This window comes from Microtus oregoni, unplaced genomic scaffold, assembly GCF_018167655.1.
Source record: "Microtus oregoni isolate MIOR12 unplaced genomic scaffold, Mior012 000004F_ref0000308, whole genome shotgun sequence".
Taxonomy (NCBI): domain Eukaryota; kingdom Metazoa; phylum Chordata; class Mammalia; order Rodentia; family Cricetidae; genus Microtus; species Microtus oregoni.
The window spans coordinates 4,974,009-5,001,294 of NW_024543063.1; the positions used below are offsets into that span (position 1 = coordinate 4,974,009).

At 44.2% G+C, this 27,286-nt stretch overlaps 1 protein-coding gene across 2 annotated transcripts; it reads right to left on the reverse strand.

The window, feature by feature from the left end:
• Nucleotides 1-1,647: 1,647 nt before the first annotated feature.
• On the reverse strand, nucleotides 1,648-25,688 carry Asb1 (ankyrin repeat and SOCS box containing 1). 2 transcript variants are annotated; one of them, XM_041649430.1, is made up of 5 exons: nucleotides 25,516-25,688; nucleotides 21,690-21,831; nucleotides 18,682-18,984; nucleotides 6,455-6,840; nucleotides 1,648-4,204 (listed from the first exon to the last, which is right to left on the reverse strand). In XM_041649430.1, exons 1-5 carry the CDS (start codon nucleotides 25,562-25,564, stop codon nucleotides 4,077-4,079), a joined length of 1,008 nt encoding a protein of 335 aa, XP_041505364.1. In that variant the 5' UTR covers nucleotides 25,565-25,688; the 3' UTR covers nucleotides 1,648-4,076. The 2 variants fall into 2 exon arrangements, with proteins under 2 accessions (XP_041505364.1, XP_041505365.1); XM_041649431.1 differs by lacking the exon at nucleotides 18,682-18,984.
• Between the last annotated feature and the right edge of the window lie 1,598 nt (nucleotides 25,689-27,286).

The following is a 27,286-nucleotide window of genomic DNA, read 5'->3' on the forward strand; positions in this document are numbered from 1 at the left end:
AGCTGTGCAGACACTACAGGAAAAGCAGGGCCGGTTAGCTGTCAGGAGCAGTCACACTGCGTGTGCAAGAAAGCCATGTTCAGAAACGCCAATCTCCAGTCAGATTTACAAAACAAGAGGCTGAACACACAGTTCAGTGGTAGAGTGCTTCCTCATATGCACAGGATCGCGGTTCAATACCCAGGACTGGCTGAAATGATCTCCGTGTCCAACACATGTTGAGGCTCGAGAAGGTCCCCCTATATCCTTCTCACTTCACCATCTTTTGTCAGGCTAGAGTGTAGAGCAAATACTCCACAAATCACTGTTCACTTCAAGACCTGAATGTCCCCATCTGTGGGGCTTTCTTGGAATGACCACAAATCCCTAACAGTAAAGCACATGGACCTACTACTTACTGCATGCCAAGGAGTATGGGAAGGAGAGGGGAGCATAAGGACAAGGAAGGAGCTCCCAAAAGAGACAGCTTCCAGAAATCGCTCTGTGCTGATGGAAGCCATTAGACCCCTGCAGGGCAGTGCCTAGTGGGCAGACAGTAAGGAGACAAAAGGACCTGCGGGTGCCATCACAGCACCCTAGGTGCCACTGGTTCCCAAGGCCTGAGTGGGGGACAAACAATCCTCCCTGTGGGTGGCCTCATAAATTTGGGGTGGTAGAGGTCCATCAAAAGCATGTCTAGACTTCTTAGGCCATGTGCAGTGACCCTAGAGAATACTCTCGGACCCCAGGTGTGGGGAAGCTGCAAAGCCTTTCACCACCATGCAGGCTATTAAAAATCCAAAATGTCTCATTAGTTTGTAACATCCACTATAACCGGACTGGTGCCAGGATATCAGCAACACGTAAACTTGAAAAAAAAAAAAATCTGTGAACTGCAACCAAGAGTGTTTTAAATGCAAAGACATAGACCGCACCATCACTTTCAAGCCAACATTCTAGTATCTGCCAGGAAGGACATGATGGCCGAATAAGACAAGCCAGTCAGCTGAGGAAATTGGATTTCCTCTAGCATTACACGCTGCCCTTCTCCTTCCCACTGCACAGCTCTCTGCAGATGCGTACTGTGGGCTGCAATGATCCCACTGTGCCACCAGAGCACAAGGTCAGTACTACAGCGCCGGCTCTCAGCATTGCTACCACCATTAAGTGCACTTCCATTAAGACCACGGGACAGAGACCACTCCCAGAGGGCCTGCCTGTGTCAGCTCTCACAGGACATCACTGGAGTCCACTGAAAGGCACAGCACAAAGGTCCTCCTGCCTGCAGTGGAGCCTCCACAGCTCCAGGAATTGGCTGAAACAGGTCAGGGCATGCTTATCTCTGCTCAGGCCCATATACGGTACTTTCCTTTTCAGAAAATTTTTATCTTAAAAAAAAAAATCATACGTGCTGGAGAGATGGCTCAGAGGTTAAGAGCACTGACTGCTCTTCCCGAGGTCCTGAATTCAATTCCCAGAAACCACATGGTGGCTCACAGCCATCTATAATGAGATCTGGTGCTCTCTTCTGGCATATAAACATACATGGAAGGAGTGTTGTATACATAATAAATAAAAAAATCTTTAAAAAAAAAATCATACGTGAAGCCAGGCAGTGGTGGCACATGCCTTTAATCCCAGCACTTAGGAGGCAGAGGCAGGTGGATCTCAGTGAGTTTGGGGCCAGCCTGATCTACAGAGCGAGTTCTAGGACAGCCAAGACTGTTTCACAGAGAAACCCTGTCTCAAAACAAACAAACAACAACAACAAAATTTTTAAATCATGCACGAAAGAATAGAGGGAAAACTTTCAAACTGATGGTCCTTAAGCCTGATAACAGAAATGGCCAACATTTAAAAATTGCTAATTACCTACTTAAAAAGTATTTTTGCCTAAATTTACCTAATGTCAAAACAAAACAATCAGGGAAGAAGAATATAAATAAATAAATAAATAAATAAATAAACAAACAAATAAGTGTGTGAATAAATAAAAAAGCAAATAAATAAAGTGATAAACATCGCGAGTACAATAGCTACAAAATGTATGACATTGGTAGGTTTCTGAAAATACGTCTAAAAGCACACACAAAGATAAATTCTGAGGCATTAGCACTGGCTAAACTCCAGCCTGCCTGGCCAAGACTCAAGGCACAAACCTCTGTTTAAATCAAGTGGCTGCCCCAGGAATAGCAACAATCACACAGATCCCCCTTGGATAAGCAGGGACAGCTTCAGGCCCCTTTCCTCTGGGCCACTGAGCTCCTCTGCTAGGGCCAGCTCAGTCAGAAGGCAGTAGTGTCATCAGGCCTACCACATTTCCACACTAAGAAGACACCCAGAGCTCTCAGAAATCTGTCGAGTAAACAGCAGTCCTCACCAAGGCCACATCAGCTCCCCATGGTACCTCTCATGATCCTGGGGTGCTCACAATAGTGTTGCTCTTTCCTACCTGTACCTCCTCCTTGAGAGCAACAAAATGCAGTACTTTCATAGAGCTACTAAAACAAGGAGGTGTGTCCTCAGTCAGCACCAATGCTGTTTCGCATTCAGGTTTGCCAGCTCCAAGTTTTAAACAAGCAGCAGAACCTCACAGTGCTGAGATTCTGAAAATAATAAGCACAGGGGATGCTACTCATGTGGCCTGGGCCCCCTACAGAACAGCTGGGGGAGGTTGGGGAGGAACAGGCTCTGGCCCAGCTCATTCCCTCCCCAGACACAGTACTCACTGGCCAGGGCTGGGGCAAGGCCCACTAGAACTCCATGTAGTGCATTTTGGCCAGCTTGGTGTTGCTGCATAGGGCCATTCTGAGACACTGGGGTGAGGTTTGGAACTCCATCCACAGATGGTCACTAAACCACATGATGGTTCAACAGTAAAGTATCATTACAAGTTAGTTTTCTTTCATGGTCAAAATTTTAACAGATCTAACATCTGCTTGCCCCTAAACATTCTCAAGTCTACAATCACCACAGATGCACACAATAGTCCCAAGAGGTTTCAAAATGACAAAATGCAATTTCACCAAACAGGAGCAACCCGAGGATGCTCAAGGCTATGCGTAGTTCCTGATCCAACTGCCCATGACCCTCACACCTGCACTGAGTCATCTCTCTCACCAACAACCCTGGGCAGGACGGGGAAAGATCTCTAGGACTGCCCACAAAGGCACTGAACCAGAAAGAGGGAGACACAGCCTCTGGTGGGCACCAAGCAGCAGGAACTGCTTAGCCTGGAACCACCCAGGTAGCCCATACAGTCCCCATTTTCTGTACGGGAGGATCTGTACAGAGCACCCCAGTGTCATCTTATCCTGTAAGAAGTGGCAGTGAGTGCTATTGGGATGGTCCCTGGTCTGAATGTGGGCAGTCACTTCCTGGCTAGTTCTAGGTGGGCCTCCTAAAGGTAATCATTGTCTGAAGATCCCCAGGGTGAGACGTCTGTCAGAAAACCTTTGCCAGGACAGGTGCTGCACTGTGGACACTGTGCTGGGACCTCCATGCACTGAGATAGCAGGCAGTGTATGCAGCCAAGAAACCATCTTGGAATGAAGACACTTCCAAGAGAGAATGCTGCAGCAGTAAGAAGGGACACGCACCTAACAGCACATACAGACAAACCCAGGCAGGAAAACAGACTGTGTGTCTGTTTCCTACATGTTTTCTTATCAAAACTCTCTTCGTGTTTGGATATTAAGCCTTAAAAGAATAATTAATTGCAAAGCAAGAACATAAAAACCTTTGGAAGATACACGCTTTCCCCACTAGGGCTACCACGAGGCTTGCAGGTTCAACCCATACTGCACACATTTCACAACCCATTTCATTAATATATAACAGTAAAAATCCAGAACAGATATTGAAGAAGAACAAAATTAAGTTTGTATGCCCCTCCTCTCAGTTGACAGTGACTCAAGGAGTGTTTGATGGCCCAAGCACCTGAGACAGAATCACAATTCAAGAGAACATGGCTGTTTCTTCTTCACTGACAGTCAGGGAACAAGTTGGCAGCGCAGGACATGTTTCACAGGATATAAGAGTCAACTTTCACTGCAGATGATTGGCTTCCTCACTGCAGTCAACGCTGCATCTGAACTCTACTCATAAAGCAGAAATTTCTTTATAGGGTCTGGCAGTGGCAGCGAGGGAACCAGATGCAGTCGGTATTTGCCAAGAGCTCTTCTCACAGCAACACGGCACAAACTCAGCAAGGTCCTGGGAATACCTGGAAAGTGTGAAGGGAAAAGGTTTATTCCATCCTGGTTCTAAATGGCCAAAGCTGACTATGGTGGGCACAACTGCACTAACATAGCATTCCTAATCTCAGAGCCAAGGAGGCCCCGGAGGCAAGGAAGGCCTTGCTATCTTCTTCCATCTAACCAGGCATGAGTGCATTTGATGGCCCCACCTCCTGTAATCCTCAGTGCCCTAAAAAAGGCTGTCCACGGGAGACCCCAAAGATGAGAGCAAAAGACCCACACTCTTGCTCTGTCCCAGCAGGGGTAAGGAGGCCTGGGGACATCAAGTTTGTAGTACTTGAATTCAGAGATTAGGCTGGCAGTCCTGCCCCAAATCAAAAAGATACAGCCAAGGCACTACTTCAGGAAGAAAAGGCGACAAGAAAAACATTGTGAATGCAAGCACCTTCATTCTTTCAGCCTGTTTCCCACCTGGCCATCAGCCAGCAACTTGGAGCTAAACAAAATGTTTCCATGAACTGGCTTGGATATAGACAACAGAAATACACTGGTATTAATGTTCTTTGGGAAATAAGAGACAACAGGAGCCTATTATTTGTGTTTTAATAAATAAAGCTTGTCTGAAGATCAGAGGGCAAAGCAGCCACACTAGTCAGCCATACAGGCCAGGCAGTGGTAGCGCACACCTTCAATCCCAGCAGCCACACTAGTTAGCCATAGAGGCCAGGCAGTGGTGGTGCACGCCTTTAATCCCAGCACGAGAGAGGATTATAAAACAGGGGGAGACAGGTTTTAGACTCAGTCTTCAGACTGAGGATTCATGTAGACAGGATCTCTCCTGTTTCAGTCTGAGGTAGAGATAAGAGCCAGTGGCTGGCTGCTTTGCTTTTCTGATCTTCAGCTTGAACCCCAATATCTGGGTTTTTATTATTCTTCCTACAAGAGACCGAATATAAGATTATCAATTCTGATATCCTCTGACGGGATGGCTGGAGTGAGGGAGAGAGGGCACCAGGCAAAAATTAAGATAGACACACAGGACAATTTCTGAATTCCAGAGAGCACTGACAGCAAACCCAAGCACAGGTAAATTTCAAACTCTCTTGCCACTCACTTATTAATTCCTTGGCAAACTTCTACACAAACTCCAGATCTTATTTTAACAAAAACTGGATTATCACAGAACTCAATCTAAGGCTGTTTGAAGGGAACTAAAAAAAAAAAAAGAACTCTAAAAAATGAGCTTATAACTGTTCAATAAATACATGTGAAGTCAGATATAAAAAGGGCTGAGAAAGCAAAGATGAATAATAAAACAAATGACCCATGAATGAGAACACCATGATGGGTCAACAGGATGGCTCAGTAGGAACGCCACTGCCACACTTAATTACCTGAGTTCAACCCATAAGACTCCTGTAAGCTTCCCTCTGACCTCTACACGCATACTATGGCATGTGCATGATTCCCTCGCACATACATAAATAAATATACTAAAAATATTTTTAAAGAAAATGACATGATGAAACCCCTCACTTGGTACAATGATCTAAGAGACAAATTAAGAAAAAAAACAAACTAAGAAAAAAAGAAGTAAAAAAGAAAAAATGTGAAAAAGAAACCATTAGCTAAGAATGAGGTCAAAAAGCAGAGCAAAACGGTAGAGAACATAATTCTAAGAACGTTGAAAGCATACATCTACTTTTATAGATTTCTGGCACCAGCTTTAGGTGTTTGGGAATGGCAAAATAACCATCTGGAGCTGGTGAGAGTTCAGTCGGTAAAGAGCTTGCCCTGAAAGAACAGGGACTCACCTCTCAGAGAAACCGAGTAGTATACATTCTGTCATCCCAACACTGGGCAGCGAGGGACGCAGATCCCTGCAGTTCTGCTAGCCTGAGAGAAATACCCAAGGCTGTCCTCTAGCCTACATTCTGTCCTCTCTCTCTCTCTCTGAACGGCCACTCTGGAGAACTACTGGTCCTAACCGAAGGCTTTATTTAATTAAGTGCTTTAACTGGAATTTCTTGGGGGGGGGGGAGTTGCTATTTTGTAATTAAGATTTATTTATTTTCATGTGTATGGGTGTTTTGCATGCATGTATGTCTGGGCACCATATTCATGAAGTGCCTGCAAAAGCCAGAGGAGAGTCTCCTAGAACTAGAGTTATAGACAGCTGTAAGCATCTGGGAATCAGGATTCCTCTGAAAGAGAAATCAGTGCTCTGGTTCAGTCAACTCCAGATCACAAGACAGTACTGAGCTCAGGCTACTTACTTCTGGCCTCTTTAAAGACCTGCAAGGCCTCAGGGTCCATCTTCCTTCTGCCTGTTGCCTCTGGGCCCAGTGATTCCCACTTCACCAGGTTCAGGTTGGCTCCAAAGTCTACCAGCAGGCTCACAAAGGCAGCCTCACAACCATGGCGCAGGACAGCATCCATAACACACCCAGGGGAGCCCCTGTAGAATTTCTGTGTGTTGACAGGACCATTGCAATTGAAGTCAGGATTTGCCCCAGCCTTCAGAAGGAGCCTGAAACACTGAAGGTTATGGTAGGCAGCACTGATGTACAGAGGACAGACCACCAAGGAGGTAAGCCGCCTTGTGAAAAGGGTCTGGGTGTCAGGAGTCAGGTGAGGGTTGACATCAACATCCGCCCCATACCTACAGAAAGAGAGAAATAAGTTATAAGTCAAACTCACACCACAGAGCCTGTCTAGCACTCTGAAGAAGGCATCTGACAGGAAGCCTCTGGAGACTCCACAGGTCATACACAGTCTACCTGCAGGAACCATATCCAAAGACTCAACTAACCACTGTTGAGAAATATTTAGGGGAAAACTCAGCCAATAAGGAACATGTGCAGTCACTTTCCTGTCCTTACTGTCTAGACAATAGATTACAACAGTACAGCACCTGTAGTAGTGTTGTATTTTAAGTTGTCTATGTGCCAAGACTACATGCAGAAACTCTACTGTTGTATCAAGGGATGACTTCCAGCAAGAGAAAGCAACAAATGAAAACATGGAATCCATTCATGCACATTCCAAAGGGAAGTATTTCAGATTTTGCAAAATAAAATAATTCAAGACTATACAATTTCAGAGGTAAAAGAAAAAAAAAACTTTCAAATTCATTATAAAACTAATACAATAACCCAACTCAATTTTAAAATCTACAATAAGCAAAAAATTATAATAACAAAGAAAATCCAAATACATATTTAGAAAGCAGTGTACCAAAAACTCATGGGATTACCCTAAAAATTAAAAATTAACTCTAATATTAGAAATTCCATTAACAGAATATATTGTATTAATGGATCTCAAGGAAAAATACTGATTAACACTAATAATGCAAGAAGGCAAAAGCCAAGAGTTATACATGTTTTAAAATATCCTATGAAACAGAAAGTGATAGCCGTTTCCTTAAAGTGATAAAATACATTTTCTGAAGCCAGAAATCATCATCTTATTTCACAGGAAGTACCAGAGTACCCCTTGCTACAGGGAAGCACAGCACAGACCCTCCACATGGTGGCCTCTGTGACGCCGATGCTGAAAGCATGAGGAGTGTAACTGGCAAAGGCGATCAGATAAACAAGGCTGGAAAGGAAGAAATGAACCATTCTCTATGCTCAGAGGAAAGGATTACAAAATCTAAAAAGGTGTACAAGAAATGAATAAACAACAAGCAATAAGATAATTCACTAACATAACAGACTAAAATGACAGCCTTCATATATACATATATATATATATACATATATATATACACACAAACAAAAGCCCAGCTTAAAGATTAAGTAGAAAAGCAGTAGCCATTATGACAACAAAATAATTTTTAAATGATCTATATAAACATAAACATAATAAATCAGAGTTATAAGAACAGACCTAAGAAATAGACATATCAAACACTAGAAGAGGCTCAGAATCTCACAAATTTTCCTGAAGTTGATTTTATGAATCAAATTAACTACTGAACTACTGAAGCTAATTACAAATAAATAGTACCCCTGGAACTAATACACTGGTTCTAAAGCTCACTGGAAGATGAAACAAGATCAAAAGCAGGGCTGGAGAGATGGCTCAGAGGTTAAGAGCACTGCCTGCTCTTCCAAAGGTCCTGAGTTCAATTCCCAGGAACCATATGGTGGCTCACAACCATCTGTAATGAGGTCTGGTGCCCTCTTCTGGCCTGCAGGCATACACACAGAATAATGTATACATAATAAATAAATAAATAAATTTAAAAAAAAAGATCAAAAGCAAAGCAACCATGCAGAAGAGATAGCGCCACCATAAGAAGGGCTTAGTATAAAGATCTATAAAACTATAACACAAGCATGTGGATGAGCCAGAAGACCCATGTAAACTCATACAACATCTTACAACAGACCCAACTGCAAGCATAAATTAAGTATATACAGTAAATAACTATCTTAAGAGGGAAGAGTAGTTTTGAACTTTTTAAAAATGTTTTTAATGATTTATTTTTATTTTATGTACATTACTGTTTTGCCTACATGTTTATGTTAGACCCCCTGGAACTGGAGCTACAGACAGTTGTGAGCTTTCATTTGAGTGCAGTGAAATGAACCCAGGTCCTCTGGAAGTGCTCATAATCACTGAACCATCTCTCCAGCCCTTGGTGTGGGAGAATTGTCTGTATTCTGCCAATCATGTTTTAAATAAACATTGATTGGCCAGGCAGGACGTATAGGCGGGTCAACCAGACAGGAAGTAGAGGCAGGGCAATGAGAACAAGAGAATTCTAGGAAGGAGGAAGCCCATTCCTCCTAGTCCTGCCCAGACCACTGAAGAAGCAGGATGTGACCTGCCCTTATGAAAAAGGTACCAAGCCATGTGGCTAACATAGATAAGAATAATGGGTTAACATAAGTTATAAGAGGTAGTACAAAGCCTGAGCTAATGGGCCAATCAGTATATTACTTATGGAGACCTCTGTGTGATTTTCTTTGGGACCTTGCCGGCTGTGGGAACTGGGCAGGACAGAAACCCCAACAAGCAGGCCCACATGTCACAAGCCCTGGTCTTAAACTTTTTGATACTTTTTTCCCAGGACAATTGGAAATCCATATGGGAAAAGAGAGAGTTACATCCATTAATCACAGTGCACACCAAGATAAATTCCAAACAGACCAGAATTTACAAATAAAGGGGGCTGGAGAGACGGCTCAGTGGTTAAGAATACTGACTGTTCTTCCAGAGGACCTGAGTTCAATTCCCAGCAACCACATGGTGGCTCACAACCATTTGTAATGAGATCAAGTGCCCTCTTCTGGCCTGCAGGCATACATGGAGGCAGAATGTTGTATACATAATAAATAAATAAAATCTTAAAAGAAATTTATTTTAAAAAAAGAATTTACAAATAAACTATAAAACCATATAGAAACTGGAAAGATTATTTAGGTCAAACTTACCACCTGGGGCTGGTGAAATGGCTCAGTGGGTAAAGAACCTTGTCAGGACTGATGGCCTGAGTTCAACCCCTGGTACCAAGACACTGGACAGAGAGAACCAACTTCTGTGAGTTGTCCTCTGACCACCACACCCATGCATGCCCCATGCCATGGAAGTGCACATACGCATACATACACACACACACAAGATAAACAAAATTTTGTTAGACTGAAAAGTACCCTAAGGTTCTACTTTGTGTCTGTAGGGTGGGGAAGTCCAGTGTTTACTGACTGTGCTTTAATAGAAACAGAACTATCACTCTTTGGAACAATCCCTGAGGAGACACATTTGGTACTTCTATCAAAATTACACACACACTTACCCTTGAACCCATCCGCCACACTTCTTGGGACTTGTTCCCAAGACACATTTGCAAAACTAAGATGATGTGTGCACAATGCAATTCATTAGAGCACTAATGAACTGTTCCTAACAGCTGAGCCAGGAAACTACCAACAGGGACTGGCTGGTTTATCCCTCAGAAGCAGAACAGGGAAGCTATGAAGGGAAGGAGGAATGTTGCTCGATACAGCTCTGGAATGTCTTCCAGAGCACATGGATGTGTGAGAAAGGTGAGATAAGAAAAGTGTGCAGTTTATACTGATCTTACAGGTTTTCATGTGCAAATATAGAATACTCAGCCACACACATACATTTACTCATTTGTAAAAGTGAAGGACAAATCATAGACCTTTGTAAATGTTTACCTAGAGGGAAAGGAGAGATCAGGACAATGAGACAAGGTTAGAAGTTAGACCTTTTCCAATATCCCTTGTTGTGTAGATTACAGTTGGAACCATGCAAACACTTTACATGGTGAAGCAACCACTAAAATGTGAGAACAAAAAGGAACCAACAAACCCAAGTACATCCATAACTGGTCAACCACATTATGCTCCCCAATATGATGAGTCTTCTTTCAGACAGTCTAGACTGGATTAGTGGAGATAATCCCAGCATCAGATTCAACTGCAAGGACCTGAGGACCTACACAGGAAGCATAGCTTCCCAGCAGGGTAGCATCATGCAGCCCTGCCCAGAAGGTAGGTGCACAGCAATAAGTAAGCGATTTCCTAGAGCTGATGTTATGAAGATCTCTCACTAGGTATAGGTGCTGAAGGACCCACAGATAGTCTTTTTTGCCTGCCCTTGGCATGCTCCATAAACCCCCAAATATACAGCATTTAGAGTTGCCTGAGGGCAAGTGCAAACTACCTATCTCTTTTACACTAACCAGGGGTCAGCCAGCTGCAACAGGGAGGGTAGCCTGGCTCAGGGGGCAGAGTCCTAACAAGGCAAGCAAGGTACCTGCTAAGGACAGGGGCTTGGCATAAGGCAGTGGAGCCCAAATGGGACAAGAAGAAGTGAGGGGAGGCAGGAAGAGATGCAGATTAAGTACAGACAGCGTATGATGGGAACAGGAAGTAATATGGACACACACCCTCAGCTCCAGGTAAGGAACAGCAATGCTTCCAGAGTAGAACACACTCCTAAAAGTACTTCATTTCAGGTCTTGGTTTCTTTTTTGAGACAGAAAAAAGAAACACACAGTTTGTTGTACAAACTGGTGGCAATCTTTCAAATAACTATATAACAGACCTCTGCTTCTCTGCCCAGCTTAGATCTTTGTTTCTGCACAGATTCTTCACTGAAAGTAGACTGGACTCTGTAGGACTTACTCCAGGACTGACTCAGGAAAGTCTACAATGAGCTTAGACTATCCTGTTATGTGAGAAAGTAAGGATGTGTTCACCAAGCAGTAGGGACATGTCAAAAGCACACAAAGCTGGCCTAAGCCACTAGTAACATTAATGTGATCATCAAAGTAACAATGATGTATTGTAACTCCACTGGACAAGAAACCATAAGTCTACACTAAATGAAACGCACGGCATATATATATATATATATATATATATATATATATATATATATATAACTAGTATTTTGTTGGGAGTCATTTTGCAACCATATTGCAAAATGACTCCCAACAAAATACTAGTTACAAAGGGAAGAGCAGCTTTACAATGAAAAACCTGGCAGACACCACTATCATCTAAGAATCAAAATGAAAGGCAGGAGAAACAGGATCAATGACAGCAGGACTTACTTCTGCAAGATTCCTGCCCAATAGGATCCTCTACAGTGGCAAACCAGTCACCTATCTGTCACCTCAGTCACCTGTCTACTTAAGCCCTCTCTGGCGTGTCTCACAAACTGTGTCATCACCTGAGTATTTCACTTGGAACAGGAAATGACAATACACAGGGACTCAACTTGTGGGGACTGATACTCGGGGTCCAGGAAAGATGGGATAATACCATTTTCCCTGCCTGGATGACAGACAGCCAACAGTCTCAGCCAGCAGTCCTGCTTCACAATCTCTCTTTACCACTTCAGGTGACTAAAGGAACTGGAATCAAAAGTGCTTCTTTGGGGCAGCCCAGGCCTGGGGACACACAAGGCAAATATTCTTTATTGACTCCTTTACAAATAAAGCCTTACTTGTGCTCTGAGACTCTCTAGGAGTGAGAGGAGAATACAAGCAGAAAACTGTTCACTCACGTCACTTTTCAACTAGCAAAAGGAAATCTATGTCTCATACAGTTCTTCCTTCCTTATTAGGGGCATGTCTTCCAGATTGTTTATAATCTTTGGGTGACAACCAAGAAAGAGAACTACAGGCCTATATCACTCATGAACGCAAAAATTCTCAATAAAATACTGGCAAACCGAATCCAAGAACACATTAGAGAAAAATTATCCATTATGATCAAGTAGGCTTCATCCCAGAGATGCAGGGCTGGTTCAACATACTCAAATCTATCAATGTAATCCACCATATAAATAAACTGAAAGAAAAAAACCATATGATCATTTCATTAGATGCTGAAAAAGCATTCGACAAAATTCAACACCCCTTTATGATAAAGGTCTTGGAGAGATTAGGGATACAAGGGTAATATCTAAATATAATAAAAGCTATCTACAGCAAGCCGACAGCTAACATTAAATTAAATGGAGAAAAACTCAAAGCCATCCCACTAAAATCAGGAACACGAAAAGGCTGTCCACTCTCTCCATACCTCTTCAATATAGTGCTTGAAGTTCTAACAATAGCAATAAGACAACATAAGGGGATTAAGGGGATTCATATTGGAAAGGAAGAAGAAAAGCTTTCGTTATTTGCAGATGATATGATAGTATACATAAGGGACCCCAAAAACTCTACCAAAGAACTCTTACAGCTGAAAAACACCTTTAGTAATGTGGCAGGATACAAGATCAACTCCAAAAAATCAGTTGCCTTCCTATATACTAAGGATAAGGAAGCAGAGAGGGAAATCAGAGAAGCATCACCTTTCACGATAGCCACAAATAGCATAAAATATCTTGGGGTAACTCTGACCAAGGAAGTGAAAGATCTATTTGACAAGAACTTTAAGTCTTTGCAGAAAGAAATTGAAGAGGACACCAGAAAATGGAAGGATCTCCCTTGCTCTTGGATTGGGAGGATCAACATAGTAAAAATGGCAATTCTACCAAAAGCAATCTATAGATTCAATGCAATCCCCATCAAAATCCCATCAAAATTCTTCACAGACCTGGAGAAGACAATAATCAACTTTAAATGGAAAAAACCTAGGATAGCCAAAACAATCTTATACAACAAAGGATCATCTGGAGGCATTACCATCCCTGACTTCAAACTCTACTACAGAGCTACAGTATTGAAAACAGCTTGGTATTGGCATAAAAACAGAGAAATCGACCAATGGAATCGAATAGAAGACCCGGACTTTAACCCACAAACCTATGAACACCTGATTTTCGATAAAGGAGCTAAAAGTATGCAATGGAAAAAAGAGAGCATCTTCAACAAATTGTGCTGGCATAACTAGATGTCAACCTGTAGAAGAATGAAAATAAATCCATATCTATCACCATGCACAAAACTCAAGTCCAAATGGATTGAAGACCTCAATATCAGTCTGAACACACTGAACCTGATAGAAGAGAAAGTGGGAAGTACTCTACAATACATGGGCACAGGAGACCACTTCCTACGTATAACCCCAGCAGCACAGACATTAAGGGCCTCATTGAATAAATGGGACCTCCTGAGACTGAGAAGCTTCTGTAAAGCAAAGGACACTGTCACTAAGAGAAAAAGGCAACCCACTGACTGGGAGAAGATCTTCACCAACCCCGCAACTGACAAAGGTCTGATCTCCAAAATATATAAAGAACTCAAGAAACTAGACTGTAAAATGCTGATCAACCCAATTATAAAATGGGGCACTGAGCTGAACAGAGAATTCTCGACAGAAGAAGTTCAAATGGCCAAAAGAAACTTAAGGTCATGCTCAACTTCCTTAGCAATCAGGGAAATGCAAATCAAGACAACTTTAAGATACCATCTTACACCTGTCAGAATGGCTAAACTCAGAAACACCAATGATAGCCTTTGCTGGAGAGGTTGTGGAGGAAGGGGTACACTCATCCATTGCTGGTGGGATTGCAAACTTGTGCAACCACTTTGGAAAGCAGTGTGGCGGTTTCTCAGGAATTCGGGATCAACCTACCCCCGGACCCAGCAATACCACTCTTGGGAATATACCCAAGAGAGGCCCTATCATACAACAAAAGTATATGCTCAACTATGTTCATAGCAGCATTGGTTGTAATAGCCAGAACCTGGAAACAACCTAGATGCTCTTCAATGGAAGAATGGATGAAGAAAGTATGGAATATATACATATTAGAGTACTACTCAGCAGTAAAAAACAAGGACTTCTTGAATTTTGCATGCAAATGGATGGAAATAGAAAACACTGTCCTGAGTGAGGTAAGCCAGACCCAAAAAGAGGAACATGGGATGTACTCACTCATATTTGGTTTCTAGCCATAAATAAAGGACAATGAGCCTATAATTTGTGATCCTAGAGAAGCTAAATAAGAAGGTGAACCCAAAGAAAAACATATAGTCATCCTCCTGGATATTAACCTTCATCAGGAGATGAAAGGAGACAGAGTCAGAGACCCACATTGTAGCACCGGACTGAAATCCCAAGGTCCAAATTAGGAGCAGAAGGAGAAAGAGCACAAGCAAGGAACTCAGGACCACGAGGGGTGCACCCACACACTGAGACAATGGGGATGTTCTATCGGGAACTCACCAAAGCCAGCTGGCCTGGATGTGAAAAAGCATAGGATAAAACCAGACTCGCTGAACATAGAGGACATTGAGGACTACTGAGAACTCAAGAACAATGGCACTGGGTTTTGATCCTACTGCACATACTGGCTTTGTGGGAGCCTAGGCAGTTTGGATGCTCACCTAACTAGACCTGGAAGGACGTGGGTGGTCCTTGGACTTCCCACAGGGCAGGGAACCCTGATTGCTCTTCGGGCTGATGAGGGAGGGGAACTTGATTGGGGGAGGGGGAGGGAAATGGGAGGCGGTGGTGGGGAGGAAGCAGAAATCTTTAATAAATTAATTAATTAATTAAAAAACAATCTTGGGTGACAGTGTAACAATCTGGTACCTATTGAGCAATAGGAAAGACAGTTTTTGAAACTCATAAAAATATACTGAATAGGATCCAGTTCATTTTAATCCTAAATATTTTCTAAATTTCTCTATTGCTTTTATTATCTCTACACACCCAAAACAGCTGAACAAGTCAATATAACCTTGAACACACAGAAACATCATTTCTTACCTTCTATCCTAAAATATCAGCAATGTAGAGCAAGGGAATTTACCAACAAAAAAAGGAAGTACCTTACAGAGAGCCAGAAAATGGCAATAATGAAAGATGAAAGGCATGCCTACAGGAAAAGTGATACAGACAGGCCGGGAAGTTTGGGTTTTATTTTGATGATATTACCCATTTAGTAACTTACCAGTACCATTTCCATTTTTGTCTTTGTTATTTTTGGCTGTTTGTTTGCTTGCTTGCTTGCTTGCTTGCCTGCTTGCTTGTTTTTAGACAAGGTCTCATCATGTACCCGACTGGCCTAGAACTTGCTATGTAGACCAGGCTGGCCTCAAACTCATAGAGCTCTACCTGCCTCTACCTCCCCAGTGCTGATATTAAAAGTGTTCATCACTACACCCAGCAAGCTTCCATTTTCTAAAAGTCAATCATCATAAAGTTTAGAATATAGGGAAATTTTAAATAAAATAATACGTTAATATGCTTGCTTGCCAGAGTAGTGCCCTGTGCTCCACAGAGGAAACAGGATATATCATCTGAAATGTCCACAGGGATTTCTGAACTAAAATGGAATTTCATTAACTGATCCTACTCAAAAACATTTCCAGTGTGCAAAGGATCTTCCTGCCAAGCCTGATGATTTGAGTTCCATCCCTGGAACCCATATAGTGGAAAGAGAAAACCAGCTCCCACAAGTTATCCCCTGACCTCCACAGGCATACTATGGAATGTGCATGAACATGCGTATGTACACACACAAACACACAAATATAAAAAATTCAAAAATATAGCCAGGCAGTGGTGGTGCACACCTTTAATCCAGAGGCAGGCAGATCTTTGTGAGTTTGAGGCCAGTCTGGTCTACAGAGTGAGTTCCAGGACAGCCAAGGCTGTTATCAAGAGAAATCCTGTCTCAAAAAGCAAAAAACAAAACAAAAAAATTAAAAAAACATTTCCACATTAATGCCTTAAATTCTCTAAGATGCAAAAGCATGAATTCAAGGTAGTTTATATAGCCATGCTAGAAATGACTAGATGAGTTTCTTTGAAGCCCAAACTTTATCACCCTCTAATTTAAAACTTCCTCGATCATTTATCTTTAATCTGTAGCTGATTAGTATATAACCCTTTTGGAAAAATATACTTCCAGAACCTAGTTGAGAAACCACTGCTGGCACTCTTCTACAAGGGAACTTTTATCTGCTTCTTTTCTTTTTTTTGGGGGCGGGGGGGAGACTGTATTTATTTATATAAGTTTTATATTTGATGCTAAAGGCTCTTAAACTAAATCTTCAATACAAATTTTAAGACTTAAATTAACAGTGATAAATTGTAAAATCCTAATCATAGAAAAGCTTCCAACTCATTTTTTTTTAAATCAATCTTATTTTACATACCAATCCCAGTTCCCTCTCCCTCCCATCCTTCAACTCCCCTACCTTCTCCCCATCCCACCCCCCATCCACTCCTCAGAGAGGGTGAGACCTCCCATGGACAGTCAACAAAGTCTGTCACCTGTCAGATCACCAGACGCAGGACCAAGGCCCTCCCCCTGTATCTAGGCTGAGCAAGGTATCCCTCCATAGGGAATGGGCTCCAAAGAGCCAGTTTATGCATTAGGGATAAATCCCGTTCTATTGTTAGTGGCCCCATAAACTGCCCAAGCCACACAACTGTCACTCACATTCAGAGGCCCTAGTTTGTCTTATGCTGGTTTCCCACCTGTCAGTCTGGAGTCAGTGAACTCACACTTGCTTGGGTCAGCTGCTTCTGTGGGTTTCCCCATCACAGTCTTAGTCCCTTTGTTCATAATATCACTCCTCCCTGTTTATGACTGGATTCCAGGTGTTTGGCCCAGTGCTTAGCTGTGGATCTCTGCATCTGCTCCCCTCAGTTACTGGATGAAGGTTCTATGATAACAACTACCCTCTCACTAAGAGCAAACTAGCTACCTAAGCTACACTAGCCCACCCTAGAACTAGCTGGCCTCCACATTAAGGGATGAATAAGACATCTAGGGTGGAAAGATGCTACTCAAAGTATAAAAGGGGAGAACAAAAGCTCGTTCAAACAAAAGGAAATGTAATATCAATATAATTAAATCACAACACTCAGCTCAAAATCTAATTGAAATGCAGAGGCAACTGACAAAAGTCACAACAGTAATTACAGACTTACACATTTCTCTAAATTTTGGCTGCTTTGATGGCAAAGAAAAAAATGGGGATCCTGAAGAATAGAACTTAGGTTAACACACCATGCAAGCATTCATAACAATGTGTGTGAGGGGCATCAATAATGAAAAACTTCACTGTTATTACAGAATCCTCTTCCAAAACTCTAAGAACAAAGAAGAAATCAACCTCAACTATAGCTATTTAAAAAATTGAGCTTTGGAGGCTGGAGAGATGTCTCACCAGTTAAGCATTTGCTGCACTTGCAGAGGACCAGAGTTCAGTTCCCAGCACCCACATCATATGGCCCACAAATACCTGTAACAACTCCAGGGGATCTGATACCCCCTTCTGGTACCCACACATGGTACACACACACGAAATTTTTTTTAATATTTCAAGAATAAGGATGCTAATGTATAAACTGGCTTTGTGGGGGCCCATTCTCTACAAGAGATACCTTGCTAGCCTAGGCACTGGGGGTGGGGCACAACTTGGCCCTGTCTCAACAAAGTGATGGAATAGACTTAGTTGACTTCCCAGGGAGGCCTTACCCTTCTCTGAGGAGCAGATGGGGAGTAGGGTGGGGGGAAGATGGGGGGAGCGGGAGGAGAAGAGGGAGGGAGACTTGGGACTGGCATGTAAAATTAAAGAAAGAAAGAAAGAAAGAAAGAAAGAAAGAAAGAAAGAAAAGGGACTTTAGAGGATATGGCCAAAGCTATAAATGAAGGTAAATTTCATTGAAAGTTTACATTGTTGGGCTGGAGAGATGGCTCAGTGGTTAAGAGCTTTGCCTGCTCTTCCAAAGGTCCTGAGTTCAATTCCCAGCAGCCATATCTGCTCACAACCATCTGTAATGAGATTTGATGCCCTCTTCTGGCCTGCAGGGATACATGCAGGCAGAACACTGAATAAAGAAATAAAGAAATAAAAGAAAGTTTACATTGTTAAAAATAAATAAGCACACAACTCAAAAAGTTAAGAAAAATAACAGTAAGCATAAGGTATCAGTGGGTGAGAAAGCAAAGAAGGGCACTAATGAAGCAGTCCTTCCAAGTCCTCTAACAAGCACACTCTTAAAGTAGAAAAAAACCAAGTAGAGAAACAGGCAGTACTGACCTGATAAGAGCCTTCAGGATGTCATCCCTACCCACGCGAGAGGCATGGTAGACAGGAGTGCTGCGGTGGTGCCGGCTGCCATTGGGGTCAGCACCAGCTTCTAAAAGGATCTCAGTGCTCTCCAGGTGCCCATTCACTACAGCCACATACAGGGCAGTCTGCCCCTTGACATCCACTAGGTCCACCTCGGCTCCTTTGCGTATGAGGAAGTCCACACAGTTCCCATGGCCTGCAGTGGCTGCGATTCTCAGTGGTGTACAGGGGAGCCAGCCACAGCACCAGACAGACTTTTCATTGATGCGGCTATATGGGGAACACAGGGAGCTTATGAGAGTCACCCCAGGCAAATGAGCGGTTCTCCCTCTTCTCACATTGGCAAAGGCTCCCAAGAAAGACAGCTATTTAGGTAGCCAATGCCAACCCCCCAGTTTTGGAATACCTTCACCTGTGTTCTGTTTTCTGTCTCATGGTGCTAAGCATCAAACCCAGGATCTTGTACACATTATGCAAACACTCTACCCCTGAGCTACATTTCCAGCCCTTTGTGTTCTATGTCCTGAAATGCTTCCACAATTGCCCTGCTGAACTTAAGCAGAGAAAATAGGCATTTGGGGTCCAGTGACAAGGAAACTAGGGGCTTCAGCAAAATAATCAGCACTAAAACTGAGATTTCTAGTTCTTAGATACCTAACCTACATTTCAACGCCTATTCCTCTACAATACTTATATAGATCCATCAGGAACACAGGGCAGGACAGGAAGGGCCACGCACGCCCTCTTACTAGTGACCACCTATAAAGGTCCAATGCTGGAATCCTCTCCAGATAAAGACAATCAATAGTAGTAATCTATCTCCTCCTACCCTGACCCAGAATAACTGAGAGTCTAGGAGATCATTAAGATTATGGGGGCAGCATTCTTGGCCAGCAGTGGCAGCCAACTGTCCAGACACAGCTCTCAGACAGTATGACCACCAGAAAAGTATTTATGCTGTCCACTGACCCTCCAGGTCAGAAACCAAGGTGTGTTTAACCTCAGCTTCCACACTGAAGCAGAAACTAAGGACCATCCCATAGGCAGTGTCTCTCTAAACCAGTCCTGGTGTTCCACCTCCAGTCATATATAGGCTGATACGGGCCAATAAAGTCCAGGAACCCTCCAGAACTCACCACCAGAGACATGGACAGCAAAAGAAAATGTTAAAGAAAAAGGACATTCATGAACCCTGAGTTTAAGAAAGGAGCCAGTGTGGTGGCATGGGCCAATAATCTAGAACTCAGGAGGGGGAGGCAGAGGTAGAAGGGTCTGGAGTTCAAAGCCAGCCTAGGCTATTAAACTACATAAGGGCCAAATGTGAAGGAAGAAATAGGGGAAAGGGGAGAAAAAGGGAAGAGAGAGAAGAGGACAAGGAGAGGAGAGGGGACAGGGAGAGGGAAGGGGAGCACAATAGGAACTTCACTGAACTCTTTCATTCTACTGCTCTGTCTGTATGCTTAAGTCTTTCAGGGGCTTGAGCCACATTAAATAAATTTAAATTTTGTGCTTGGTTTTATTAGGTTTATTCATTTTATTTCACATATGGATGTTTTGCCTGTACATATTTTTTTGTGCCATATGCATGCTTGGTGCCTGCAGAAGTCAGAAGAGGATGTCTCATGTGAGTGCTGAGAATTGAAACTGGGTCCTCTGTGAGAGCAACAAGTGCTCTAACTGCTAAGTCATCTCTCCAGCCTGTGCTCTATGAAATAATGCTAAGACATCAGAAGGATAAGAAAGGAGCACATTGGGCTGGAGAGATGGCTCAGCCGTTAAAGGCTAGGCTCACAACCAAAAATATAAGAAAGGAGCACACTCCTGGCTGGTTAGGAATCCTTTACTTGGGAATTGTCTACACAAAGGCAGTAGTGTAGGTCTCCCACAGAGACTTCCATCAATCCACTGCGTCCACTCCTCCAGGCAAAGTAAAAACACAGAAGTATGAAGTCCAGTTTCATTTGTATTCAATATCATTCAGACAAAGTACTCAAGGAGCCCCCAGAGAAAATGATGGGTGCTCTCCTAGCATCCTGCACAGGGAGACAGGGCAAGACTCTCAGCTTTAAAAGAAGATCCAGGACTCAGTAACTGGAAGGATTTTGTAATCAGGAGGCCAGGAAAAGAAAACAAAGGAGATGGCACCACCACATCCCTACAGTGGGAAGTCAGCTGGCCTATGGCTGATCACTACAGACCTGAGAAGTGAAAATGAGAACATCAAAGGAATGGCAATAAAGTAGTTGTAGAAAAAGGACTACTCTGGCTAAAGAGCCATTGGAGAAAGGATGAAGAGATGGCTCAATGGTTAAGGGCATGTGACACTCTCAAAGGACCTGAGTTCAATTCCCAGCACCCACATCAGGTGGCTCACAATCACCTAATTTCAAGGGATGACCTCCCTCTTCAGGACCCTGTGGCCACCTGTATTTACATGCACATACCCACCCGTCCCCCATACACACATAATTTAAATGAATAAAATAGTCAGGCATAGTGGTTGGTGCACACCTTTCTTTAATCTTAGCACTTAGAGCACAGAGACAGGCTGATCTCTGTGAATTTGAGGCCATCCTCGTATACATAATAAATTCTGATCCAGCCAAGGCTACATAGTGAGACCCCGTTTTAAATAAAACATCTTTTTTTTTTATTTTAAAGAGCCATAGGGGACTTTGAGGGGCAAGGCCACTACTGACATCTCTAACATTGCCTTCAAGAAAAACACTGAGGAAACTAATGCCTAGATAGAACAAATTACCAGAAAACACAAAGGTCAATCACAAAGCCAGACTTGAACCCAGGGACACCTGCCCACAGTACCCGGCCACCAGTAATTCTTCTTTTTGTCCCTCCAATAAAATCAAAAGGCATTCCTGCAGCATCAGTCTTAATCGGCAATCCAAACCACAAATTTCAGTCTCCTGAAGACCCACAGGCTAATACCTGCTACCAGCCCCAGCAGGGACACTCACCTCCGGTAGCTCTCCTCTTGCAGTAGATTCCTGAGGGTCTGGAGGTCCCCTACATAGGCTGCATCATGGAGCCTTGTATCTTCACAGTGCTCTAGTGGATGGTCACAGAACTGTTCCCTCAGCCACTCCTTCAGATTAGGACCTGCATGAAGAGAGGGGCTCCTATCAGTGTGGGAAACCATTAGCAAGGCCAACCAAATAGGACGCCTTCTGCAGAGGCTCCTTCCTGCCCAGCCACACAGGAACTTTCAAATTCCCAGAAAACCTGTAGGGTTTCCCTTATCAAACTAGCCATCCCTGACACCAAGCCTGATAAAATTCTTTTTCTAAAAAGAAAAAAAAATGTCCTAGTCCATGTGATCGACTGGGGAGCAATGGAACAATGAGCCAACAGGAACTTTATAGCATAGAAGATTCTACATAAAGTACTGCCAAATTAAAATCGAAAATATTACGCCAAAAATTCTAGCATGTAATTACTCTAATTTATCCCAAGTATCTAACTAAGACCATCTTTAAAATGGGGCATCTGAAAGGAGAATGGCAGCCATCTCCTTTACTACAAAGACAGCTGGTTACTAAAAACCAAGGGCCAAACAAGAGTTGCTATACAGAAGGTAGGTGAGTTTCCCACCCTGCTGCTCTGAGAAACAACAACAAAGGTGTCTAGAGAAGAAAAACCTCAGCAGAATACTACTGCATCTACAGAGGTCCGTGTGTTAGAGGCCTGCCCAGTATGGTAGTGCTGAGAGACAACACAGCTCTTTAACCAGTGTGGCATCACATGGGCCACAGGGTCAGTGGGAAAGTGTCTTCCTGCAGGTCTGCAGAATTTCTCCTGGGATCCTGGAGAGGTCTTATCAGAGGGTAATTATAAGAACATGAAACCTGCCCCACCTAGACTCTGGCTTCCTGGTTAGCCAGGAGATCACAGTTCCTCCACTGGTGTCTGCCTCGAGGTACCTACATCAGAACCTGCACCATGAAATTCAGCCTCTAAGACTGAACTAAATAAATCACTTTTCTTTATAGTTATCCTATCTCAGGTATTTTGTTGTAGCAATGAAAATAACAGGAAAAGTCTCAAATGTAACATTGTATAAAAATTACACTTCAAGATGTCTCAGTTAGTAGTACTTGCCATGCCAACACCAGCCCTTAAGCTCAGATCCCCAACACTCATATAAAAAGCCAAGACCAGTTGCACACGCCTGTAGTTCTACCAGGGGTAGAAACAGGAGGCTCCCTAGGGCTGTGGATCTCTGGGCTGGCTGGCAGCCAGTCTAGCTAAATCCAAATCTGCAAACTCCATATGCAGTGAGAAACCTTGTTTCAAAAATAAGGTGGATAACACTAAATGTTGACCTCTGACCTCCACATATACATGTGCACACACACGCACAAAAAGAAATAGAAAAATTATAACTAAGTAAAAAACTAAAAAGTAAATGCATAAATACAAGTACAGCCTATATAACAAAAAATAAAGAGGACTAAATAGAAAAACCATACGTATTATGTACTAGAATGAGAAGATTCAATATAAAAGAATTCCCAAGGTTACCCATAAATAAAATGTAGCCAGTCTCTTCAGAAATTTAATACGGGATATGCCAAAAATATTCCAAAATTTATTTGTAGATATACATAAGGGAGAATTGTTTTTTGTTTTAGTAAGAATAATGGGCGTGGTGGCACACTCCTTTTAATCCTAGCATTTGGGAGGCAGAGCAGGTGGATCTCTGTGAGTTCAAGGCCAGCCTGATCTACAGAGTGAGTTGGAGGACAGCCAAAGAAACCCTATCTTAAAAAACAAAAAACAAACAAACAAACAAAATAATGGGGTGGAAAAAAACTCTATCATACTAGATAACAAAACTCTCACCAAACTGAACAAAAACAAAACAAAACAATAGCAACACAAAACCAGGCATCAAAAGCAGAGAGAGAAATGTAGTCAATGGAGAACATTTGTACAATTAATCACCTGCTTGGAAACATCTGCATCGCTGCTCACATCAAAGTCCAAACTTAACTCCAGGAGACTGATGTTTTATAAAAACTTGCATCAAAAGGTGTTATAAAAACAGCACAAATTCTAACTGCTGCGATACAAGTTTCCCACCCTGTGATGATGTCCTAGCATGTGACCAGGCATCATTCTAAAGCATACCCTTCACAAACAGGCTTTTTCTAGATGTTGTTTTCATATTCAAACAGAATGTCCTTTGAGTCCCTACCGAATACAAGACTCTCCTAAAGGGACAGTGTGCTGATGAGTAGGTGGGCATCCTTACCCTCCAGGATCTGAAAGTCCACTGAACGGGGAAGACAAAAAGGCTAATGGCAGCACAAGGTTCACAAACACCTACGTGGCTCCTTCGGATCCCACAACCTGATGTGCTGCTGCACATCAACAGGTGGGCATCAAGCCCAGAAACTGCTCTTTAAGGCTCCATCCAGGTCCTCCTCCAATCATTGCCCTCCACAAGTACAATGCAGTTACCGATGGATATACAAGTCCAAAGCCAAAGTTGGGGAAGAAACAGATGTGTCAAGAAAGTGGGCACCAGAGGACTTGATCAGCTCTTTGGACCTCTCTTTGCTCATCTCTCTTCAAGGCTACCAGCCCGGGAGCAGGGCACCCTCAGAAATTCCCCCAATTCTAGAGTCAAAGGCCACTTCATGTTTGTGTTTTTCGGATTTTCCATTCCAGTGACAACACAACTACCCCCGATAGCACTCAAGACCAGTCTCTCCACCCCGAGCTGGACACACTAACAAAACGGGTACTGAAAGGCCAAAACCAGATTCTTTTACAGGACCCTTCTCCACACTAAGGAATAGCTGTCTTTTACCCACCCCATGAGTGTCTCCCATGACACTCCTGCATGACAGAGCAGTCCACTCGGAGATCTTGTCTGTCCCTGAGATCAAAGTCAAAGCCAACCAAAGTTTTGAGTGGCAAAGGCTTTGTCTAGCCTTTTCAGGTCACCCTGATAACCTCGTGAGCCAAGCCAACAGTAAATAAATAAATTAAATAAATAAATAAAGCCTGTTGACTTGATGGAGGGAGGGAGGACAAGACTGTCATTTGTGCGGCCTTCTGAGATTTTGATACCTAAAAGAGTTCCCTGAACAAAACAAGCGCCTCTCCAAGACCAGAGATGGGCACAGCAAGGTCCCTACCACACGCATGGCAGTCTCAGAAAGACCCCATGTGGGACTTCGCACCAGGAAGTTCCTCTCCTGGGAATTCTCGGTTTCACAGTGGCAGTACGGCAAAGTGGAGATGCTGGGGCAGATGACGAATGTCAGTCTTTCTCTGCAGGTAGGTGGGTCAAGCGCCGCTGTAAGCGCTGTGTCACTGGCAGGCTCTCTGGGGACAGCATGGTCGTCAAGGGGGGTAGGGGGTGTCCAGTGGCTACGAGGCGCTGACTGGCAGGACGGGATGAGGAAAAGGAGCCTGCCCTACAGCGGGCCGACCTCTGAGGACCTTTCCTGACCAGTGTGCTCAGACCTGGAAGAGGATCCGTGCTCCGTGTCACGGCTGTGGTCACTGACTAGGATCGGCTAACAGGGTGGCAGTTACAAGACCAACTTTGGAAAGAAAAAAATCCCGCGAGAGGGTTGACCACGGGAGGCCGAGAGCGGGGGTAGCGCCCTGGGCCCCACGATGCCTGACGTCCACTAACTGACCCCGGGTGCGGCTCCGCAGACCTGGCCGGCGGGGACGTAGGACACGGGCGCTGGACGCCAGAGCGTCATTCTGACTGATCCAGAGACGCAGCCCCCGTTCCCCACCACCCCAAGCCGCTCACGTTACCTGCGGCCCTCGGGCCGGCCCGCCCTTCGGGGCTCCCGCCCTCCGCCATGCCGACTCGGCCCTCGGCCTCCGCCTGGACCCCACGGTGGTCCAGCCGCCTCCTCGGCGACGCCGTCAAAGTGTCTGAGGTACACCTGCGACGCCAACGGCAGGTGGGCGTGTCCGGGGCTCGGCTTCCGGCCAGTAAGCGCCTCGCTAGCGCACTTCCGGCTCCGCCAGCGGGGCGCTCGGGTCTCCACTTCCGGCCTAGCTAACGGACTTGAGCGCCGTGCTGGATGGAAGACAAAACTGCGAGGCGGCGTCTGCGAAGGAAGCTGCAAGTCTAGGGAAACGCCTTTCCCCTGGGGGCGGAGGCTTATTTGCATGCTTCAGGAACTTCTGATTGGCAGGTTCTGTCCCCACCACGGGGAAAAGGCGGGACGTGGGCGTGGCCGCTGCGGCCGAGTAGAACGTTCTCGGCCCCGCGCGGCGGCTGAAGGTCGTGTTGACTCGAGGCAGCGCCTGGCACCGGTCTTTACCGTGCGGCTCCCGACGGTGCCTTCCGAGTCGGTGACTTGTAAAGTGGTGTAAGTCGAGTGCAGCCCAGAATATCTCCATGGAGCCAGCAGTGCTTGTAGCCTGGCGAGGCGTGTTGACCGAGTGACTTTCCCCAAGCACTCTCGATTTTACCCCGGTCGCACCGTGGGCGTCGCTTTCTGAACAGCTCTTAAGCTTGGACGCCGTCGGGTCCTTCCGATCTCTCCCTCGCGACTTAGGGAAAAGTCTCTTGCAGGGGAAGGACTCCAGGGAGCCGGGAAGGCAGCGCCTTAAGGAGACAGAAGCGCCCCGCCGTGCGTTGAGGTGGAGGAGAGTCACGGTGGTTGTGACTTATCTGCATCTTTGTGTGGTCATGGCACACCAGCTGAGAGCTAATAACCCATAAGTACCCCCACATATCCTCACGCCAGGCTGGCTCAGCTACCCAGGTCTGTAGAGCTGGGTGGGGCAGCCTGGAGCCATGGGCATCGAGGGTGTTGAAGGGAAAGAGAAGAGACTCCTGCGGTGGTGTTTGGGCTTGATAACAGCAGAGAGCGCCGCTGGCGTGAGATACCGGTGACACCAGTGATGCTGCAGGGAAGAGAGCCAGGTGGCCCAGCCTTACCGCTCTACTCCACAACTACAAATCCCTAGCTCGGATGTCTCGAGTGTAAAACCACCCAGATGTGCACGGACGGATAAATACACATCAAAATGTGGCCCTGTGGACTATCCACACAGCCTTAAAAAGTCTCGGTCCCGGGCTACAGTATGGACAACCCTGGAGGACACTGAGCCCAGTAAAATAAGCCACCTATAAAGAAGAAATCGTGCACTCGTAGGAGGTCACTAAAGGAATCAACTTGGTAGAAACAGAAACGGAATAGTGGATACCAGGTTGTGGCTAGAAGAGGGAGTTCCTGTGGTAAGGGAACAGATAAAACTCCTTGCTGTCACCCGAGCCAGAGAATGTCCCTTTTTTCTCATAGAGACTGCAACTCAGGCCAAACTGGATTCATGGCTTTGACTCAGACAAGAATTCTAGAACTAGTAAAAGCAAATCTGAGGTTTTATTAAAGATATTTTAACATAGATTTAACCACAAGACTTAGAAGAGAGTATTAAGACGTACCCAAGTGTAGCTCAAGGGAGTCCCAAACCTTAGCACTAGCTACATACACCATTTTGATGACTCTCAGTTTAGATCTCAAAAGGTTACTCCAAAACTATATGTGTATGTATATATGAGATTATA

Bases quoted from the DNA above. Each gene is read 5' to 3' on its own strand.
- Asb1 (XM_041649430.1), bottom strand. From the start codon at position 25,564: ATGGCGGAGGGCGGGAGCCCCGAAGGGCGGGCCGGCCCGAGGGCCGCA. The intron at 18,985-21,689 runs GTGAGTGTCCCT...TTCCCCATATAG, and splicing joins CAAGAGGAGAGCTACCGGAG to CCGCATCAATGAAAAGTCTG. The intron at 6,841-18,681 runs GTCAGTACTGCC...CTCTTTCTGTAG, and splicing joins ATCCTGAAGGCTCTTATCAG to GTATGGGGCGGATGTTGATG.